At 34.9% G+C, this 24,496-nt stretch overlaps 1 protein-coding gene across 11 annotated transcripts in view; it reads right to left on the bottom strand.

Moving 5' to 3' along the window:
* LOC138915035 (zinc finger protein 383-like) overlaps window positions 1-24,496 on the bottom strand; it is a 54,133-nt gene that overhangs the window by 6,138 nt on the left and 23,499 nt on the right. For 5 of the 11 annotated variants that reach the window (XM_023651301.2, XM_023651299.2, XM_070224226.1 and 2 more), the window contains exons 3-6: window positions 7,388-7,444; window positions 2,849-2,975; window positions 2,446-2,544; window positions 1,296-1,349 (exon numbers count right to left, since the gene is read on the bottom strand). In XM_023651301.2, coding sequence (XP_023507069.2) covers window positions 1,296-1,349; window positions 2,446-2,544; window positions 2,849-2,975; window positions 7,388-7,444 — 337 coding nt within the window. The remainder of the gene's footprint in view (window positions 1-1,295; window positions 1,350-2,445; window positions 2,545-2,848; window positions 2,976-7,387; window positions 7,445-24,496) is intronic. The other 6 variants (XM_070224230.1, XM_070224229.1, XM_023651303.2 and 3 more) reach the window with 3 other exon arrangements.

Below are 24,496 nucleotides of genomic sequence, written 5' to 3'. Positions count from 1 at the left end.
CTGGAACATATTTTTGTGTCAGAAAAAAAAGTCATTAAAAACATGAAGACATGAAAAAAGGATGCACAAGCTAGCTGAAAGTGGTCCCCAATAGCCAAATTTGAGACAGTTTAATCATCAAAAAGAAAAATGATTACAATGGATTATAAGATATTTAATTAAAAAAAGAATCAATGAATCTGTAATGCTTCTCAACAAAAGTGGAGAGGAAAAGCTCTTCTTAAAGCAAGACCAACGAATAAATGCAGAAAAAAAGGGATAATTAGAACCTCACCATTTTCTAAGCTCAATGTAATTACTTTGAAGAAGAACTAATGAACGTCAAACCTTCTGGGTGAGCCATTTCTGGAGGACATTTATACAGTCTCCAAGAATCAGCACACAGATTAGTCAGTAGTTATAAGGGGCAAAATGTACCTTTCCAATGGAGCGATCTGGCTGTCATCTCCATAACCACTTGATCAACATTACCGTCATGTAATGAGAAAGATTGACTTTCCCTCCTGATATGAGAAATTAAGAAGTACACAACCCTCCCTAAGTATCAGATCAGACAAAACTTTTTAATGTAAACCTAATCATGGAGTGGCAACTAGATAAGTCCTGAATGTAAAACATTCTATAACAATTTGGCCTTCACTGTTAAAACATTTTTATTTTGAAAAACAAAAAGATGGGCAAGGTATTGGTTTCAATTCCAAAACTAAAAAGAACACAGAATGATTTATTTAAAAAAAAGATATACATTCCTGAAGATGATGCAATAAAATTGAACATATGCATTGTATGCATTGATGGAAAAGCTTTAAAAATTCTCTGCTTTAAAAAAATCAATCATAAGAAAATATGGGGGAAAATCCACTTACAAAAAAATGTATAGAAGAATGGCAGTTTCAATTATAAGTTGAAACTGGAAGAATTTGGAAGGCAACCTAATTATGCAAATATATCTATATTATAATACTGATATAATATATCTAAAAGTTTATTAAGATAGGAAGGCACATGATACAGTATTTTAGAGGAAATCTACAATGCATTTCTATACATCAAATGTGTCTATGTGTGTACATATATGCATGTAATGCATGTGTTATAGTTACCTAGTTGTTTGTGGAATATTAAATGTATTTTAAAAATTCATTTTAAAAATTAACTTGTATCTATTCACCTGTAATTCAGAGGAAAACATGTCCACTATGTCTACACTCTTTTGATTAGACTTGGAGAGGCAATATAGCTCAGGAGCTTAGAGCACATATAGCTTCGGTTCAAACCTTATCTCCAACACTTACTCGTTGTTGACCTTGGACAAGTTATTTCGAGTTTCTGTGCCCCAGTTTCCTCTTCTGTAAATGGAAAAAAACCCCGGTATTTTTAAAAAATAAAAATCTAATCATGTCGTAGTTCTGCTTAAAATCTACTTATGTCCCATTTCACTCAGAAAAACTTCAACTGCAATTTACAAGGTCACCATAAACTGACCCTTTCCAACATACACCTCTCTGATCACATCTCACCCTCCTCTCCTCTTCGTTCACTCTCACCTAGCCATACTGGCCACCTTGGTGCTGCTGACACACAATGAGCCTGACAGCCTCTGGACTTTTGTACTTACTGTGCCCTCTGCCTTGAATTATCCATCTTCACATGCTCTTCTCCCTCACTCCCACTCTATTTTATGTCGATTGCATGCATTCACGCAATTGCTTGATCCTCCTCCCTCATCTCAATCTCTCCTCGTCTGCACCCTCTGCCTTCCCATTGCAAGCACATACCCTTTATACTCAAAACTCTCTACCAAGGTGACTGCCATCACTCCCAAGGCTCCAACGATTACAGCTCTGTGAGGCTTTTCCACCTTTCAATCTCCAGCCATTTCTTCTGGTTGTACTATTTGAACTTCTCTTACAATTAATTCTACTTTTTGAAGGACTTTTATGGATTTTTTCCTCAACTCCTAGGCTATAAGTTTCTTAATAGCTCACGTATTTTATAATCTCTACATCTCCCAGAAAAATGTCCTCCTCAGCATAGAATATAGGGAAGTGTTGGTTGAAAAAAATGAATATATGAATAAAGTAATGAATCAAAAAAGTGAACATACTGAATAGCAAAATGTTTAAGAGAGTAACGCATATATAGATCAAAGGGCAAAAGACAGTAAGCCAATGGGAATGAATTAGATCTCAAATAAAGGTAGAAGTCTGTCATTAGAAATATCTACTAGGAATTGAAAGAAAATATGAAAGCAAAGAAGCAGGGACAGTGTTAGGTTCGAGATGGAGGTGTGGGTGTTTGGAAGCTAATGGTGAAGTTTACTTTTCCCTACAGCTGTGGGCCTTTGAAGGAAGATTCTGCAAAACATCTCAAAGATATGGTCTCCTCACTCATCTGAGTTACGCCCTGCACAGCTCTCCCCTTGCCTGATCATCAGTCACTTACCTAGGTACAGGCCCTTTGTCAGCTCACCGTCAAAAACACGCCAAGGCTCCTTCCCTTGCTCCAATAAAGAGATCACGTATGGCTTGGGAATGGCAAGTCCTATTCACAAGAGAAGAAAGGAGAATTTTTATGTTGTACATGTCTCAGGACTCAAATCCTGTCCCGTGATCAGCAAATAAAAGATGATGCCACTCTTGGAAGGGCCACAAAAAAGCAGAGAAGACAGAGCTTTGGCCTTAGGCCCAATGAAGCTCCCCATTTCCAACTTTACAAAGCTCAAGCCATTTCTTTAGAAAGAGGGAGAAGAAATGCATGATACATGAAAGGAATTGAGAAATTCTTCTTGAGGGAAGCAAATACATCAGGGGGCAAAATTTGACTTTTTAGAGATAGGTATACTTACCAACTGAGACCAGGTTGCTATAATTTTCCAACATTACACATCTGTACAAATTCCTTTGAGTTGAGTCCAGGCATGCCCACTCTTCCTGAGAGAAGTCTATGGACACATCCCTGAATATCACAAATCCCTGGAACAAAAAACATGAGTCATACTTGTGTAATGAAAATAAATGACTTCAAGATGAAAGGAGAGGAAAAACATAAAAGTAGAGGAAGTAAAGGAGAGTTCTACAGGAAAGGAGAGAGAAGGAGAGCAAACAGACTGGAGTCACTGCCTGTGATGAGTGAAGAATAGAGTCAGTGTTAATCAATGGGCCGGCCTCACACAACCTAATTCCTGCAGGCAAAAACTCTGTGCCCAGAGGATTCCAAGATCATTCTGGTTTAAAAATATATTAAATTCAATTAAGAGGAATATCCCAATTAAAAAGCCAACTTGGATATAGTATATTTTCAATAAAGAGAAGTAACTTCCTGCTTCCCCTTCTCCCGTGAAAAGCCAAGTTATAAATAATTGGTAAACTCTTGGCAGGGTATCAGAGGATAAAATTGTAGAATAATAGGAATATAGAGAAGGTCCCAACATTTTCAACAATCAGAAAGCAAGTCACATGAAAGACACCAGGAAACAGAAACACAACAGCCTGCTCAATAGTACTCTTCAATGGAAACACAAAACAAAATATGTAACCAATTTTGCAATACTGAAAGAGAAGTGAATTCTTGACTAGAGTTATTTATCCAGCCAAAATTCACACTAATGTGAGGGTTGTATAAGACATTTTAGATAAGCAAAAGCTCAAATATATAACTCCTACATACCTTTTTTATTCTTTTATTTAAAACAGATTTTTCAGCTTTATTGAGGTATAATTGACAAATAAATTGTATATTCTTAAAATGTATAACGTGATGATCTAACATACAGACACTTCGTGAAATGATTACCACAATCAGGTTAATTAACACATCCATCACCTCATGGAGTTACCATTTTGTGTGTGTGTGCATGGTGAGAACACTCAAGGTCTACTCTCCTAGCAAATGTCAAGTACATAACACATCACTGTTAACTATAGTCACTACAATGTACATTATTAGATCCCCAGAGTTTATTCATCGTGTAACTGAAGGCTTGTACCCTTTGACCAGCATATCTCTATGTTCTCCACCCACTAGCCCCTAGTATCCACCATTCTCTTTGGCCTCTAAGAGTTGGACTTTTTTTTATTTTTAGATATACAGGTAAGTGAGATCATACAGTATCTGTCTTTCTCTGTTTGGCTAATTTCACTTAGCATAACGTCCTCGAGATATATCTGCAAATGGCAGGATTTCCTTCTTTCTTATGGTTGAATAATATTCCATTATACGTATATCTATCTATTGATAGATTGATGGATATCTCACATCTATTTTTATCCATTCCTCCATCAATGGACATTATTGTAAATAATGCTGCAATGAAAATGAACATGGGAGTGCAGATATCTCTTCAAGATACTGATTTTGTTTCCTTTGGACATATACTCAGAACTGGGACGGCTGGATCATATGACAGTTCTAATTTTAGTTTTTTGAGGAGTCCCCATTCCATATTCTATATGGCTGTACTAACTTACATTCCAACCAACAGTATACAAAGTTTTCTTTTTATTCACATCCTCACCAACACTTATCTGTTGTCTTTTTGATAAAAACCATCCTAACAGGTCTAAGGTGGTATCTCACTGTGGATTTGATTTGCCTTTCCCTAATGATTAGTGACGGGGAGCACCTTTTATGTACCAGTTGGCCATTAGTATATCTTCTTTGGAAAAATGTCTACTCAGGTCCTTTCCCCATTTTTTAATAGGGTTACTTGTTTTTTGGCTATTAAGTTGTATAAATCCTTATATATTTTGGATAGTAATGGCTTATCAGATATATGGTTTGCAAATATTCTTTCTCATTCTGTAGGTGGCCTTTTCATTTTGTTGACTTTCCATTGCTGTGCAGTAGCTTTTTAGTTTGATGTCGTCCCACTTGTTTAGTTTTGCTTTTGTTGCCTTTGCTTTTGGTGTCATATCCAAAAGATCATTGCCCAGACCAATGTCAAGAAACTTTCCTGACGTTTTCTTCTAATAGTTTGTTCTAATAGTTTTATGGTTTCAGGTCTTACATTTTCTTCACTGTTTTTCATTCTTTTTTCTTCGTTTTCTCTGACTGGATAATTTCAAATGATCTGTCTGTGACTTCACAGATTCATTCTTCTGCTGGATTAAGTCTACCGTGGATGCTTTCTATTGCATTTTTCATTTCATTCATTGTATTCTTCAGCTCCAGAATTTGCCTGCTTCTTTTTTATGATTTCCATCTCTTTGTTAAACTTTTTTGTTTTTGAGTTGTTTTTCTGATTTTGTTGAATTCTTTCTGTGTTTTCTTGTTTCTCATTGAGCTTCCTAAAAACAACTCTTTTTGATTCTTTACCAGGAAAATTGCAGATCTCCATTTCTTTGGTGTTGGTTATTGGAAAAGTACTGTGTTCCTTTGGTGGTGTCATGTTTCCTTGATTTACCATGTTCCCTGAAGTCTTGCATTGCTGTGTTCACATTTAAAGAAGAAGTTTCTTCTTCCAGTCTTTACCCACTGGCTTTGGGAGAGGAATACCTTCTTTCAGCCCTTTCTGCGGACCATTTTTCTGAGAAGGTAATAGAGGACATGTTATATCAAGACCAGACAGTAAAAGAGCAAAGAGTTACATAAGAGATCAAGAAAGAAAAGCAACATAGCAGAGTGGCAAGAGAAGGTACCAGCGTAAATATAAAATGGAAAAGCTAGGACAATAGCTGGGAAGCAAAGATAAAAATTTGTCCAGATGGCTGTAGTGGCCATGGAAGAACATAAGAGACTCCTCAGGAAATAATGTTCAGCAATGTGGAAATTGCTATTAATATGTATGTAATAGAGATATTGTTACATTTTGAAATATTAGCAATAAATACTAGAAAACTAGGTGAAAAAAAATTCATCCAAAAAATTAACTTCAGAAAAAAATGAAGAGTTATACAAACTTATCTCTCATGATGACTATTTAGGAATGATTTTTTACTTCAAAAGCTTCCAAAAATTAAAGCATTTCTTCCACAATAACACTTTTAATTTTGAATATAATGACTCTTCTACTCCAAAACACACTAAATAAATATAAGAACTGATATGTGAACATTATGTGGTTTTAGGCACAAACAAACACCAATTTACTTGCTACAACAATTTCTAGTCAGAGAATATAATACGGAACACATTTCCATTGTTGTGACATTTGGATGAGCCTCAACTATTTTCTTTGTATACTTTGCCAAGTGAGAAGGTGAAGAGAGAGTGTTGTCCAGGATTCTTTGGAATGTTATGCATATGTACCACTATTGACGTGTGTTTCAATGCACTGTTGTGATTACCCTTTATTTTGCCTTAAGGCAGTCTGCGTGTGTACTATACTTTAAAGAGTAGTTTGATTATAAGATAACCAAGAACTCAATAAGGTTGAAAAATTGGTGATGAAAATGGGGTAGAAAGAAATATATATATTCAATTGTTTAATAAATAACAATGTGAGAATAACTGGAAATCTAGGAGCAAATGCCATTAGTTGAGTGTCAGTGCCTTTGAGGAGTTCGGCTGAAACTGAATGACAGGGGAAACACTGGTGGTTTTTTTCCATTATAAATCTTTCAGTGCTATTTCAATATTTAGTATCTAATAAGAATTAATTTAACTATCTTCATTACAGAAAATAAAATTTGTATATAACTTAAGAGATTTTAGAAGCTCTTGGTTCATTTTCATGACACATTTTAGTATAAATATATTTTCCCCTATAGAAACAAATTTATTTCATCAACAGCATTGCTAGGAGAAGCATATATATCATAGAGAGGCAACTTTCTTTAAGACCCTCAAGGTTGGTCTGAACTCTGACATTATGATTCTCAAGAACATATGCCTTGGGCTGATGTCCTTCTTGTAACCATCTATCATCAAATGCAAATTTTTATTTTTCCTGAATTACAGAAAACTAATGAAAAATGATGATAGAGTCACAAGGAGGGTGCCATCAAATGAAGTCTTGGCTCCACTAACACCACCTCCCATCTTTTCTTACCATGGAGAAGAAATCTTCCCCAAGGAGATAATCATGAGTTTCCACTGTGAGCTCGAACCTAAGTACTCAGCTCCACCTCACCACATAACTTTCCAGGCATGTCAGGACCCCCAACAAACATCTCTGCTCTATCAGGATTCTTGGCCCCAGTAAACCAAGGAGATGTCATTTAATTAACAGAAAGAATGTATAAACACTTGTTTGCAATTAGAAGGGAGATTAGACAGCAAGTAAAACAGAGATCCCAGAGCTGTGTGCCTGGAATGGGATGAAATGGTTAGGAGGCTCTGGAAGAGATGTCATTGCCCTGGAAAGGTCAGGATAATGAAAGCAAATGGTCATGTGTCCTGGAGGGAAGAATATATTTCAGGAAGGAGAGAGGATGAATCATCTCACCTGGGCCATAGCTTTCAATCTTGTAGGAGATACGCAGTCTTCCTTGAAGGTCCTCTTCTGGAAAAAGGCAGAATCTTGAGAAGGCAGGTTTGATGGCACAGCGCTAGCCTCACAGTTCCCAGAACTAACATATTCAAATGGCTGTCCTTTCCCCTGTTTCCAACCCTGTCCACTCAGGCAACCTGCAACTACCCCGCACCAAACACAGATATGGACAGTGGTGGGTTGGAGAATGTACAAATACCACTCCTTCACTAAGCTTGAGTCCCCACAAACCAGCTGCAGCATGCTGAACTACAGGCACCTGAACCTGGTTGGAGATGGGGATCCAGAAGCTCCTTCCTCTGCTTCTCCTTCTTCCTTCTCCTAAACAGCTCTAGGTTTTTCCAAGCAGTAATAATTCAAAAAGAATAAAAGGGGACATTGTGATGAAAGAACATCTCTCAACTATATACGCCAGACTCCAGGTTTTTCTCCCCATGCAACAAGTACACCTTGAGAGTACATGTCTGTATATATGTGGGTGTGTACATATTTACACATATAAATAAATTTTTTGATAAATTATTGGCTTATTATACCTATTTCTGCATCTTACTATTTTCACATCTTAATATTTCTTAAAATGGTTCTATATTAATACATAAATAACATCCTTTTAATGTTCTACACTTTTCATTAAATTTATATACAATAATTTATTCGACCAATTTGACATTAGAGGAAATTGACATTGTTTCTAAACTTTTGCTTTAATTATAAAATCAATGTTTCTATAAACAATATCCTTGTCCATATGCCTGACACCAGTAGGATAAAAGCCTAGAACTGGAATTGCTGACCAACAATACATGAATTTTAAAGTTTGAAAGGTATTTCCAATTGACCTCTATTGAGGTCGCCGTGCCTATCAGGAGGGTGTGAGAATATTATTCCCCACACAATGGCCAACTTAGTTAATACCAAATTTCTGTATCTTTGCCAGGATAAGAAGTGAAAACAAAAGTTCTCATTTACATTTCTCATAATATTGATAATTATTTTCAAAATATTTTAAGGATAAGTACTTCTTTCTAGTTCTCACTGCAGTTCCCGTTCTATGAAATATTTTTTTATATTCTGGCAATTTTTTAAAGTTAGTGTTTTACTCTTATTTAGATTAGTACTAAGTCATAATTTTCAAAAAGTGTATCATAGTTTGCTACTTGTATTATATGCAAAAAGTCATACTTATCAAATCTTTTCTATAAGGGATTCTTGGTTTTGCATTATTAAAAAATATTCCTTTACTCTCAAGCTTACATGGAAGATTCACCAAGATAGACTATATTCTGGGCCATAAGACACACCTGAACAAATTTAAAAGAATCCAAATCATACAATGTGTATTCTCAAACAACAATAGGATTAAATTAGAAATCAATAACAGAAAGATACCTGGAAAATCCCCAAATACATGGAAGTTAAACAACACAATTCTAAATAATACATGGATCAAAGAAGAAATATCAAGAGAAATTTTAAATATTTTTGAACTAAATGAAAAAAACACAACTTGTCAAAATTTGTAGGATGCAGCAAAAACAGTGCTTAGAGGGAAATTTGTAGAAATGAATATATACATTAGAAAAGAAGATCTAAAATCAATAATGTAAATTTCCACCTTAAGAAATAGGAAAACAACAAATTAAATCCAAAGTAAGGAAGAAAAGAAATAATAAGAATTAGAGTAGAAATCAATGAAATTGAAAACAGGAAATCAACAGAGAAAAGCAACAAAATTAAAAGCTGCTTCTTTGAAAAGATCAATAAAATCACTGAGCCTTTATCCAGGATAACTAATAAAAGAAGACAGGACATAAATTACTAATATAAGAAATGAAAGAAGAGATATCACTTCAGATCCCATGGACATTAAAAAGATAAAATAGGAATACTATGAATGACTCACTCTATGCCCACAAATTTGATAATCTAGATAAAAAACAATTCCTTGAAAGATACAATGTGCCAAAACTCATACAAGATGAAATAGACAATCTGAATAGGCATAAATGTATAAATACAATTGAATCAATAATTAATAACCTTCCAAAACAGAAAGCATCAGGTCCAGATGGGTTCACCTGTGAATTCTATCAAACAATTGAAGAAGAAATTATTCCAATTCTCTACAATCTCTTTCAGAGGATAGAAGCAGAGGGAATACTTCCTAACTCATTCTATGAGGCCAGTTATTACCCCAGTACCAAAGCCAGACAAGACATTACAAGAAAAGAAAACTGCAGATCAGTATCTCTCATGATCATAGATGCCAAAATCCTCAACAAAATACTAGCATTTGAACCCAACAATATGTAAAAATAATTATAATCCACAACCAAATGGGATTTATCCCAGGTAAAAAAGGCTGGTTCAATCTTTGAAAATCAATTAATGCAATCCATCACATCAATAAACTAAAAAACAAAAATCATATGATCATATCAAGAGATGCAGAAAAAGCATTTGAAAAAATCTAACATTCATGATAAACATTCTGAATAAACTAGGAATAGAGGGGAACTTCCTGGACTTGATAAAGAATATCTACAAAATCCTACAACTAACGTTATATTTAATGGTGAGAAACTTGAAGCTTTCTCACTAAGATCAGGAAGAAGGCAAAGATGTCCCCTCTCATCACAGTTTTTCAATATGAACTGGAAATCTTCGCTAATTCAATAAGACAAGAAAAGGACATAAAAGGCATACAGATAGGGAAGGAAGAAATAAAAATGTCTTTGTTCATACATGATATGATTGCCTATGGAGAAAATCTGAAAGAATCAACAAAACAAAACAAAACAAAAAACAAACCAAAAAACTCTCCTGGAACTAATAAAGGATTACAGCAGTTACCGGATACAAAGTTAATATACAAAAGTCAATCACTTTCCTATATACCAGCAATGAATAAGAGTATTTTTAAATTAAAAAACAGAACATCATTTACATTAGCACCCCCAAAAATGAAATAATTAGTCTAGCAAAATATGTACAAGATCTATATGAGGAAAACTACAAAATTATGATAAATGAAACCAAAGAAGAACCAAATAAATGGAAAGATATTCCATGTTCATGAATGGGAAGCTTCAACAATGTCAAGGGTTCAGTTCCTCCCAACTTGATCTATAGATTCAATGTAATCCAAATAAAAGTCCCAGCAAGTTATTTTGTGGATACTGGCAAGCTGATTCTAAAATTTATATGTAGAGGCAAAAGACTCAGAATAGCCAACATGATAGGAATGGAAAAGCACAAAGTTGGAGAAAAGAACAAAGTTTCAAGACTTATTACAATGGTACAGCAATCAAACAGTGTGATAATGACAAAAGAACAGACAAATAGATGAATAGAGTCTCTTTAACAAATGGTGCTGGGAAAACTGGAGAAACACGTGCAGAACAATGAAACTGGACCCCTATCTCACACCACTCACACAAATTAACTGAAAATGGATCAAAGACTTAAACATAAGACCTGAAACTATAAAACTCCTAGAAGAAACATAGGGAAGGAGCATATCAATATTGGTCTTGGCAATGTTTTCTTTTTAATATGATGCCAAAGCACAAAAAACAAAAGCAAAAATCAACAGATGGAACTACATCAAATTCAAAAGCTTCTGCACAAAATAAACAACTAACAAAATAAAAAGACAACCTACAGAATGGCAGGAAATTTTTGCAAACCATACATTGGATACAGGGTTAATATCCAAAATATATAAAGAACTGGGTCAACTCAATAACAACAAAAAAAATTCAATTTAAAAAATGGGCAAAAGAATACACAGACATTTTCCCAAAGAGGACATAAAATTGCCAACCGACACATGAAAAGATGCTCAACATCACTAATTATCAGAGAAATGCAAATCAAAACCCCAGTGAGGTATCACCTCACACTTGTTAGAATGGCTATCATCAAGAAGAGGAGTGACAACAGGTGCTGGAGAGGATGTGGTGAAAAGGGAACCCTTATAAATTTTTGGTGGGACTGTAAATTGGTCCAAACACTATCGAAGACAATATGGAGGTTCCTCAAAACATTAAAAATAGATCTACCATATGATACAGTAATTCCACTTCTGAGTATATACTCAAAGGAAATGAAAATAAAATTTCAACAAGATATGCACAAGACTTCAAACACGCACTCCCCATGTTTATCACAGCATTATTCACAATAACCAAGACATAGAAACAACCCAAATACTCAACAAAGGATGAATGGATAAAAAAAATATGTGGCACATAAACACAATGGAATATTATTCAGCCATGAGAAGGGAGGATATCCTTCCATTTGTGACAATATGGATGGACTTTGAGTACATTATGCTAAGTGAGATAGGTCAGACAGAGAAAGACAAGTACTATATGATGTTGCTTATATATGGAATCTAAAAAAGGTTAAGCCTGTAAAAAACAGAGAGTAAAATGGTGTTACCATGGGATGGGGGGAGGATAAGAGTGACGGTGTTTAAGAGTACAAATTTGTAACAAGTAGTAAATAGAACCTAGAGATCTAACGCACAGTATAAAGAATATAGACAATACAGTACAATAATTATGTAATATGATAAATACTGCATGATAATATTACAATATATAAATGCATCAAAGTAACATGCTGTACACCTTAAATTTACACAATGTTACATGTCAAATTTATTCAACTAAAAAAACAGATCAATGGAACAGAATAGAGAGCCCAGAAATAGTTCAACATAAATATAACCAACTAATCTATGACAAAGGCACAATAGCAATACAATAAAGCAAAGAAAGTCTTTTTAACAAATGGTGCTGGGAAAACTGGACACCCACATGAAAAAAAATGAATCTATATAAAGCACCTTCACAAAGATTAACTGAAAATGGATCATAGATCTATGTAAAATGTAAAACTATAAAACTCCTAAAAGATAACATAGTAGAAAATCCAGATGACTCTGGGTTTGGTGATGACATTTTAGATACAGCATCAAAGGCATGATCCATGAAAGAAATAAGTGATAAGCTGGATTTCATTAAAGTTAAAAACTCTTTCTATGAAAGACCATTTCAAGATAATGAGAACACAAGCTATTGATTGGGAGAAAAGACATCTGATAAAGGATATATGTCTATTATCCAAAATATACAAAGAACACTTAAAACTCAACAATAAGAAAACAAACAACCACATTAAAAAATGGGCCAAAGAACTTAACAGAAACTTCATCAAAGAAGATATACAGATGGAAAATAAGCCTATGTAAAGATGCTCCATATCATATGTCACTGGGGAAATGCAAATTAAAATAACAATGAGATACCACCACTTATCTATTAGAATGGCCAAAATCCTAAACACTGAGAACACCAAATGCTGCCAAGAATAGGGAGCAACAGGAACTCTCTTTCATTGAGAGTGGCAATGCAAAATGATTCAGAGACTTTGGAAGACACTAGCAATTTCTTATAAAACTAAACATACTCTTACCATATGATTAAGCAATTGGGCTTCTTGGTAGGAGTTAAAAACTTATATCCACACAAAAACCTTCATATGGATGTTTATAGCAGTTTTATTCACAAAGGCTAAAACTTGGAAATGATCAAAACATCCTTCAGTAGTTGAGTGGATAAACAAACTGTAATACATTGAGACAACAGAATATTATTCTTGAAATAGGCATTTATTGCTTTGAACGTCCCTCTTGGAACTGCTTTTGCTGCATCCCATAAATTTTGGTATGTTATATTTGCATTTTTGTTTGTCTCAAGGTATTTTTTAAATTTTTTTGATTTCCTCTTGAGATGTTGGTTATTCAGCAGCATGTTGTTTAATCACCACATATTTGTAAAATTTCTGGCTTTCTTGGTGTAATTAATTTCCAGTTTTGTACCATTGTTGCCAGAAAAGATGCTAGATATGATCTCAACCCTTTCTTCAAAAACTTAAAAATAGAACTACCATATGATTCAGCAATTCCACGTCTGGGTATTTATCTAAAGAAAACAAAAATACTAATTCAAAAAAGATATATGAACCCCATGTTCACTGCAGCATTATTTACAGTACCCAAGGTATGGAAACAACCTAAGTGTCCACCAATGGAGGAATGGATAAAGAAATTGTGGTATATATAGTGGAATATTAGCCATAAAAAATAATGAAATCTTGCCATTTGCAACAACATGAATGAACCTTGAGGGCATTATGTTAAGTGAAATAAGTCAGACAGAGAAAGACAAATACTGTATGATCTCTTTTATATGTGGAATCTAAAACAAAGAAACAAACAGAAAAATAAAACCAAGCTCATAGATACAGAGAATAGATTGGTGGTTGCAAGAGACAGTGGGTGGGGTGTGGGAGAAATGAGTAAACTGTCTTGGTTTTTTTTCCTTAGTTTAAATAAATTGAATAAAAATTTTAAAAAGAATAACCATAACCAAAGAAATTTGCTAATGAAAATATAATATAAAAAAGGTAAAATCTAACATCAATTATATAAATTGTGTGTGGAGAGAAATAAAGTGTAGAGTTTCTGTATATGATTGAAGTTAAGTTGTTAGTTTAAAATAGACTGGTATAACTATAAATTATTTGAGTCAAGCCTCATGGTAACCACAAAGGGAAAACCTATGGAAGATACATAAAAGATAAAGAGAAAAGAATCACAGCATGTCAGTACAAAAAAAATCAAAGTACAATAAAAAAGCAAGAGAAGAAGAGAGAAATAAGAACTACAAAACGGAAAGCATTAATAAAATGACAAAAGTCTTTACCTATCAACAAATACTTTAAGTGTAAAGGGACTTAACTCCTCAAGCAAAAGACATAAAGTGGCTGAAAAAACACAGAGTGGACCAAAACCCCCAAGACCCAACTATATGCTGTTTATAAGAGACTCACTTCAGAGTTAAGGTAAGTAAGTAAGGTAAGTAAGTTTGGCTGAAAGTGTAGGGTGGAGAAATATATTTCACGCAAATGGTAATCAAAAGCGAACAGGCATAACTATACTTATAGCAGACATAATTGACTCTAAGTAAAAAATTGTCACAAAAGACAAAGAATGCCATTTATAATGATACCAGGGGCAACTGAACAAGAAAGTATAACAATTATAAATATATATGTACCCAATATCAAAGCATCTAAATATATAAACCAAACATTGACAGATTTGAAGGGGAAAACAGCAATACAATAATAGTAGGAGACTTCAATACCCATTCTCACTAATGGACAGATTATTCAGACAGAAAACCAATAATGGAAATGCAGAACTTAACAATACAAAACACTAAATGAAGCTAACACACATATACAGAACATTCCACACAACATCAGCAGACTACTCATTCTTCTCAAACATACATGCAACATTATTCAGGATACATCACATGCTAGGTCATAAAACAAGTCTTAACAAATTTAAGGAGATTGGAAATTATTCCAAGTATCTTTTTATATCACAATGGAACGAAACTAGATATCAATAATAGAAATAAAATGGGGAAACATAAATATATGGAAATTACAGATCCAATGCAATTGCTATCAAAATTCCAATGGCATTCTTTATGGAAATAGAAAAAAAATCATAAAATTCATTTGGAGCCACAAAAAAACACCAATTAATCAAAGCATTTTTGAGCAAAAACAATAAAGCAGGAGGCACTACACTTCTGATTTCATAACACATTACAAAGCTACAGTAATCAAAACAGTATGGTACCAGCATAAAAACATAAACATAAGCTAATGGAATATAATAGCCCAGAAATAAATCCTCACATACATGGTCAATTAATCTTTGACAAGGGCACCACAAATATAAAATGGGTAAAGGGTAGTCTCTTCTTTAAATGGTGTTGGGAAAGTTAGATATCCACCTGCAAAAGAATGAAATTGTTTCAAATCATACACAAAAAATCAAATGAAAAAGGATTCAAGATTGAAACATAAACCAGATGGACATATACAAAACATTCCATTCATAAACAAATATACAGGGGCTGGCCCCGTGGCCGAGTGGTTAAGTTTGCGCGCTCCACTGCAGGTGGCCCAATGTTTCGTTAGTTCGAATCCTGGGCGTGGACATGGCACTGCTCATCAGACCACGCTGAGGCAGCGTCCCACATGCCACAACTAGAAGAACCCACAACGAAGAATACACAACTATGTACCGGGGGGCTTTGGGGAGAAAAAGGAAAACAAAAAACAAAAAAACCCCACAAATATACATTCTTCTCAAGCACACATGGAACATTCTCCAGGATAGATTATATGTTAGGTCACAATAAAAGTCAATAAATTTAAGAAGATTGAGATCCTATCAAGCATCTTTTCCAACCACAATGATATGAAACTAGAAATCAATTACAAGAAAAAAACTTAAAAATTCACAAATATGTGGAGATTCAACAACATGCTACTTAAACAACCAATGGGTCAAAAAAGAAATTTAAAAAAATAAGAAAACACTTGAGACAAATGAAAATGTAAATACAATGTAACATATCTTATGGGATGCTGTAAAAGCAGTTCTAAGAGGAACGTTCTTAGCAATATATGCCTACATCCAGAAACAAGAAAGATGTCATACAACCAGCTTTACATCTGAAGGAACTATAAAATGAAAGATCAAAACTCAAAGTTAGTGAGAGGAAGGAAATAACAAAGATCAGAGTGAAAATAAGTGAAATAGAAACTAAAGAGACAATAGAAAAGATCAATGAAACTAAGACGTGGTTTTTTGAAAAGGTAAACAAAATTGACAAATCTTTAGCTAGATTCACCAAGGAAAAAAAGAGAAAGGACTCAAATAAAATCAGAAATGAAACAGGAAACATTCCAACTGATACCACAGAAATACAAAAGATCATAAGAGACTGCTAAGAACAATGATATGCCAACAAATCAGACAACCTAAAAGGAAATGGATGAATTCCTAGAAACATAAAACCTACCAAGATTAGGGGCTGGCCCCGTAGCTGAGTGGTTAAGTTCGTGCGCTCTGCTGCAGGCGGCCCAGTGTTTCGTTGGTTCGAATCCTGGGTGCGGACATGGCACTGCTCGTCAGACCACGCTGAGGCAGCGTCCCACATGCCACAACTAGAGGAACCCACAACGAAGAATACACAACTATGTACCGGGGGGCTTTGGGGAGAAAAAGGAAAAAATAAAATCTTAAAAAAAAAAAAACCTACCAAGACTAAATCATGAAGAAATAGAAAATCTGAACAGCCTGATTACTATTAAAGAGATTGAATCAGTAATCAAAAACCTCCCAACAAAGAAAAGTCCAGGACCATATGGCTTTACTGATGATTCCTACCAAACATTCAAAGAAGAATTAATACCAATCCTTCTCAAACTCTTCCAAAAAATGGAAGAAGAGGGAACACTTCCAAACTCATTTTATAAGACCAGCATTACCCTGTCCCCAAAATTAGACAAGGACACAAGAAGAAAAGAAAATTACAAGCAAATATCCCTAATGAACATAGATGCAAGAATTACCAACAAAATATTCCAAACCAAGTCAACAATACATAAAAGGATCATACACCAAGGGGGATTTATCCCAGGGATGCAAGGATAGTTCAACATCCACAAATCAATGTGATACACCACATTAACAAATTGAAGGATAAAAATCATATTATCATCTCAATAGATGCAGAAAAATCATTTGACAAAATTCAACATGCATTTATGATAAAAACTCTCAACAAAGTGGATATAGAGAGAACATAGCCTAACATAATAAAGGTCATAATAGACATATACACAAAATATAATCTCTCCCTATCTATCAAGATATGTGACTTTATTTTTGTATAGCTTTTAAAATTTTTAATTTAATTCAAGCTGTATTGGTATAATTGACAATAACATTGTGTAAGTTTAAGGTGTATATCATGTTGATTTGACACACTTATTTGATGCAAAATGATTACCATCATAGTGTTAGCTAATCCTTCTACCACGTCACATAACTAACATTTCTTTTTTGTAGTGAGACATTTGACATCTACTCACTTAGCAACTTTCAAGTATATAATACAGTATTATTAGTCACCATGCTGTACATTAGATCCCCAGAACTTATTCATCTTATAACTGGAAGTTTGTACCCTTTGACTGACATCTTCCCATTTCCCCCAACAGCCCGTGGTAACAACCAATACACTGTTTCTATAAGCTCAGCTATTTTAGATTCCACTCGTAAGTGATATGATACAGTATTTATCTTTCTCTGTCTGACTTATTTCACTTAGCATAATGCCCTCAAGGTTGATACAAGCTGTTTCAAACAGTAGAATTTCCTTCTTTCTCATGGCTGAATATTCTATTGTGTGTGATACACACACACACACACACACATATCACATCTTCTTTATCCATTCATCCATTGACTGACTTAGATTGTTTCCATATCTTGGCTATTATGAACAACACTGCAAGAACATGGGAGTGCAGATATCTCTTCAAGATCCTGTTTTCATTTCCTTTGGATATATACCCAAAAGTGGTATTGTTGGATTATATGGTATTCTTATTTTTATTTTTTTAAGGAACCTCCATATTGTTTCCATAGTACCTGTACCAACTGACATTTCCACCAACAGTGCATAAGGGTTTCCTTTTCTCCACATCCTTGACAACACATTTTAACTCTTGACTTTGATGATAGCCATTCTAACAGGTGTGAGAGAATATCTCATGATTTTGATTTGCATTTCCCTGATGATCAGTGATGTGGAATATCTTTTCCATTGGCCATTTTTATGTCTTCTTTGGAAATATGTCTACTCAGTTCCCCTTCCAATTTTTTAATCAGATTCTTTTGCTATTGAGTTGTATGAGTTCTTCACATATTTTGAATGTTAACCTGTTATGAGATATCTGATTTGGAAACATTTTCTCCATAGGTTGCCTTTTCATTTTGATGGTTGTTTCTTTTGCTGTGCAGAAAAGTTTTAGTTAGAGGTAGTCTCATTTATTTTGGTTTTGTTGCTTGTGCTTTTGATGTCATATCCAAAAAATCATTGCCAAGACCAATAACAAGCAGGTTTTTCCCTGTTTTCTTCTAGGAGTTTTAGGGTTCCAGGTCTTACGTTTAAATTTTTAATCCATTTTGAGCTAATTTTTGTCAGTGGTACAAGCTAGGGGTCCAAATTCATTCCTTTCCATGTGAATATCAAGTTTTCCAAACACCATTTACTGAAGAGACTATCCTTTCCCCATTGAGTAATCTAGGCTCCCTTGTCAAATATGAGTCGACTGTATATGCAAGGGTTTATTTCTGGGTTCTCAATTCTGTTCCATTGCATTTTGTGTCCATTTTTATGCCAGTACCATCCAGTTTCAATTACTAAAGCTTTGTTGTATAGTTTGAAATGCGGCAGTGTGGAGTCTCCAGCTTTCTTCTTACTCAGGATTGCTTTGGCTAGTTGGGGTCTTTTGTGGCTCCATACAATTTTTAGGATTGTTTTTTCTGTTACTGTGAAAAATGCCATTGGAATTTTGATAGGGACTGCATTTAATTTATAGATGGCTTGGGGTAGTATGGACATTTTAACAACATTAATTCTTCTGATCCATGAACATAGGATATCTTTTATTTGTGTCTTTGACTTTTTTCATCAAAGTCTTGGAGGTTTCAGTGGACAAATATTTCATCTCATTGGTTAAATTTATTCCTATGTATTTTATTGTTTTTGATTCTATTGTGAATGGGATTTTTAATTTCTTTTTCAGATACTTTGTTGTTAGTGTATAGAAATGCAACTCATTTCTGTATATTGACTTTGTTTCCTGCAACTTTACTCTATTTGTTGATTAGTTCTAACAGTCCTTAGGATTTCCTATATATAAGATCATATCATCTGTAAACAAAGCTAATTTTACTTCTTCCTTTCCAATTTGGATGCTTTTACTTATTTTCTTAAATTACTGCACTGGCTAGAACTTCCAGTACTCGGTTGAATAAAAGTGGCGAGAGTTGGTACCGTGTGTTGTTCCTGATCTTAGAAGAAAAGCTCTCTACTTTTCACTGTTGAGTATGATAGTGGTGTGGGTTTGTCACATATGGCTTTTATTGTGTTGAGGAACATTCCTTCTACACTCAATTTGTTGAGTGTTTTTATCATGAAAGAATACTGTATTTTGGCAAATGTTTTTTCTGCAACTACTGAGATAATCATATAAATTTTAGCCTTCATTCTATTAATGTGATACATCACATTTACTGATTTGCATATGTTGAACTATCCTTGTATCCTAGGGATAAATTCAACACGATCATAGTGTATGATTCTTTTAAAGTGCTGTTGCATTAGGTTTGATAATACTTTCTTGAGAATTTTTGCATCTATATTCATCAGGGTTATTGGCCTATAATTTTCTTTCTTTGTGGCATCCTTGTCTGGTTTTAGCATCAGAGCGTGTCTGGTCTTGTGAAATGATTTTGGGAGTATTCTCTCCTCTCTGATTTTTTTGGAAGAGTTTGAAAAGGACTGGTATTCTTCTTTAAATATTTGATAAAATTCACCAGTGAAGCTGTCTCATGCTGGCTTTTCTTCATTGGAGATTTTTGATTACTGACTCAATAGCCTTACTAGCAATTGGTCTGTTCAGATTTTCTATTTCTTCATGATTCAATTTCGATAGGTTTTATGTTTCTAGGAATTTATCCACCTCTTGTAGGTTATCCAATTTGTTGGCATATAATTGCTCATAGTAGTCCCTTATAATTCTTTTTATTTCTGTGGTATCAGTTGGAATGTCTCTTTCACTTCTGATTTTTTCATTTGGGTCCTCTCACTTTTTCTTTTTTATTCCAGTGAAAATTTTGTCAATTTCATTTATCTTCAAAAAAAACAGATTTTAGTTTTGTTAATCTTTTCTATTGCTTTAATAGTCTCTATTTCACTTATTTTTGCTCTGATCTTTATTTCCTTCTGCTAACTTTGGCTTAGTTTGTTCTTTTTCTAGTTCCTTGACATTTAAAGTTAGTTGCTTATTTGAGAGTTTTCATTTTTGTTAATATATGCATTTATTGCTCCCTCTAAGAACTGCTTTTGCAGCATCCCACAGGTTTTCATGTGTTGTTTCTATTTTCAACTGTTTAAGTTTTTTTTTAAATTTCTTCCTTGAACCACTGGTTGTTCATGAGTGTGTTTTTTAGTTTCCAACTGTTTGCAAATCTTCCAGCTTTCTTCTTCTTCTTGTTAATCTCGAGTTTCATACAATTGTTCTTGAACAAGATACTTGGTATGATGTTAATCTTCTTAAATTTCCTAAGACGTTTTGTGACCTATCAGATGATTTATCCTGAGGAATGTCTTGTGCACTCGAGAAGAATGTGTATTCTGCTGCTATTGAATGGAATGGTTTTTTTTTTTTTTCAGGAAGGTTAGCCCTGAGCTAACATCTGCTGCCAATCCTCCTGTTTTTGCTGAGGAAGTATGGCCCTGAGCTAACATCTGTGCCCATCTTCCTCTACTTTACATGTGGGAGGCCTGCCACAGCATGGCTTGACAAGCAGTGCATAGATCCACACCCAGGATCCGAACTGGTGAACCTCAGGCTGCCAAAGTGGAATGTGGGAACTTAACCATTGGGCCACCGGGCCAGCCCCTGGAATGTTTTATATATGTCTATTAGGCTCATTTTGTCTAATGTATGGTTCAAGTCCAATATTTCCTTGTTGATCTTTTGTCTGCATGATCTATCCATTACTGAAAGTGGGGTACTTATGTCCCCTACGACTGGTGAACTGTCTATTTCTCCCTTTAGATCTGTTAGTATTTGCTTAATATATTTACATGCTCCAATATTGGGTGCATACACATTTATGATTGTTATATCTTCTTGATGAATTGATCCCCTTATCATTCTATAATGACCTTCTTTGTATCTTATCACAGTTTTTGGCTTAAAGTCTATTTTGTCTGATATATTTATGGCTATACCTGCTTTATTCTGGTTTCCATTTGCATGGAATATCTTTTTCCATCTCTTCACTTTGAGCCTCTGTGTGACCTTAAAGCTGATGTGAGTCATCGGAGGCAGCATATAGTTGGGTCTTATCCACCCAGCCACTCAGTGCCTCTTGATCAGTGAATTCAATCCATTTACATTTTGAGTAAACATTGACATGTCAGAACTTACTAATGCCATCTTATTGCTTTCTGGCTGTTTTGTAGTGCCATTGTTCTTTTTCCCTCCCCTCTTTCTGCCTACCTTGCTGATTTGGTGATCTTCCATGGTAGTATGCTCTGATTCCCCTTAATCTTTTGTGAATCTACTACAGCTTTTTACTTTGTGGTTACCACGAGGCTTACATAAAATACCTTATAGACAAAACAGTTCATTTTATGTTGATAGCAACTTAACTTTGATGAAAAACAAAAGTTCTACTTCATTTACTGCCCCCTTTGTAAAGTTTTTCATTTTCCCATTTACCTCTTTTTATATTGTGTATTCATTAACCAATTACAATTACTAATAGTTATTTTTTATATTCTTTTCCTTTAACCTTTATACTCTAGTTAACTGGCTAATACACCACATTACAGAATTAGTTTTCTCAATCTGATTGTATATTTACCCTTACTAGTGTGTTGTATATTTTCCTGTCTCCAGGTTACTAGTTAGCGTCTTTTCATTTCAGCTTGAAGAACTCATTTTGGCATTTCTTGTAAGGTGGTGATGAACTCCATCAGCTTTTATTTATCTGGGAAAGCTTATTGCTCCTTCATTTCTTAGTGATAACTTTGCTAGACAGAGTATTCTTGGCTGGCAACGTTTTCTTTCAACACTTTGAGTATGTCACTCCATTCTCCTGGCCTGTAGGGTTTCTCCTGAGTAACCCACTAATAGCCTAATGCAGGTTCCTTTGTAGATTACAATTCTTTTTTTCTCTTGCTACTTTTAGGATTATCTTTGATTTTTGGAAGTTTCATTATAATGTATCTTAAAAAAGGTCATTTTGAATTGAGACAATGAGGTGGTCTATTAAGTTCATGAACTTGGATGTCCAAGTCTCTCCCCAGGTTTGTGCAGTTCTCAGTTATTACTTATTTAAATAAACTTTCTTCCTCTTTCTCTCTCTCTCCTTTTTGGAACTGCAGTGATCCTGCTATTTGTTCATTTTATGGCGTTCCATAGATGTAGGCTTTCTTTGTTCTTTTTCATTCTTTTTTCTTTGTTCTCCTCTTACTGGGTTCTTTCAAAGTTCCAATACTCTATCTCTCTGATTCTCTCTCCTCTTTGGTCTATTCTGCTGTTGAAGCTCTCTATTGCATTTTTCATTTCATTGATTCAATTCTTCACCTCTAGAATTTTAGTTCATTTTTTATTTCTCTTTTTTAAATTTCTCATTTTGTTCATGTACTGCTTTCCTGATTCATCGAATTGTCTTTCTATGTTTTCTTGTAGCTCATTTCTTGTAGCTATTTTGAATTCTTTACCAGGCAAATGACAAAATTCTGTGTCTTTGAGTTTGGTTACTGGAGGATTATTGAAATCTGCTTGTGATGTCATATTTCCTTGATTCTTCATGTTCCTTGGAGTTTTGCATTGCTATTTTCACATTTGAGAAAGCAGTCACTTCCTCCTATCGTTATTAATAGCCTTCAGGTGGAAGACAATTTTTGTTGGTCCTGCTTATATCTGGGGTTTTCTCTGTTCCATGCTTCTTGCTCTCTCATGGCAGAATTCTTAAGCTTTTACATCTTCTCTCAATCTTACAACTCACCAGGCTGGCTGCTGGGGATTCCTTTGTTTTCTCTAAGATGATACTACAGGTCAAGTTTTTGGTTTCTCCCTTGCCCACAGACTCTGGCCTGTTTTCTGCATGCATTCCCTTTCTACTGGAACTGGCTCTCACTGTTGCACTTGGAAGCATGCACAAGGAGCCAGCTGCAGAATGGGGAAGGTGTGGGTCTAACATTCAGTTTTGGGGTGCCTGCAAGCCAGGTTGGGGCAATCACTGAGTGAGGTTTCCCCAGAAGCTCATGGTGGGCTTCCTGCTGGAGTCCTGAATGCAGTCAGTAGGAACTGCATTCCTTTAATCCAGTCTGATATTCTTACCTGCCTCTTCCCCAATCTCCTCCCTCCCCCAAGTCATGGAAGTACTGTCTCAATACTCTGGGTGCTGGAGAAGAGAAATGGGCTTCTCCAACAGCATCCTGTACAGCTGGGGAAGCTGGGCATGCACTCACCACTCTCCCTTTCCCCTGCAGGAGAGGTTGTCAGTCACTGGTTAATTCAGCTCTGTGCTGTGACACCTTGGGGAATGAGCAGTGCTGGCAAAGTTCATCTTACCCTTTCCAATGCATCCAAACTTTTGTTTGCTCCAACAGAAATAGAGACTGGATCTCTTCTTAGGAAACTTGGACATCTACAAAGGCTCTCTTATCTGTGGGTGTCTGCAAAATCAGCACTCTCCAGTTTTACCCTGACTGCAGACAAGAGGACCTGTGGCTGTTTCACAGACTCCTGCTGGTTCCACAGCCTGTACCAAGGGCAGCCTGCCTATTACTTGATGCACACGTGGGTGAGACTCCTCCCAGGTCCCTTGACATATGCTGTTGGATCTCACAACTCCCACAGAGGCACTTTTGTTTGTGGATGAATGCTGAATTTTAGTTTTTCAAACGAGGGGCAGGGGATGGAAGGGCATCTTATGCTATCATGATACTGACACAATTCTTCAGTATTCAGATTTTCATGAAGGAGCTACCACATTTTTACTTTCATCTAGGTATGAATTTTAAGATGCATTTTGCCCTCTTACACTTTACAGTCTCATATTTTTCTTCAAGATGAATTATCCCTTATTCAATAAAGAATGAATATTGATCAAACATTTCCTATATTCATTTACATGAATGTCTTTTTTTCATTATGATATCTTTATGTTGAGTTAGGTATGGACTGTGATTAAAACTTTTTTCTATAAATAACAAAGATTAAGAAGATAAAAACAATGATGATGACTAATACTGACCAAGTATTTATTATGTGATAGGCACAATTATAGAATGCACA

This window comes from Equus caballus, chromosome 10, assembly GCF_041296265.1.
Source record: "Equus caballus isolate H_3958 breed thoroughbred chromosome 10, TB-T2T, whole genome shotgun sequence".
NCBI lineage: Eukaryota > Metazoa > Chordata > Mammalia > Perissodactyla > Equidae > Equus > Equus caballus.
The sequence above is the reverse complement of the archived record's forward strand: the minus strand, read 5'-3'. Positions and strand labels throughout refer to the sequence as shown.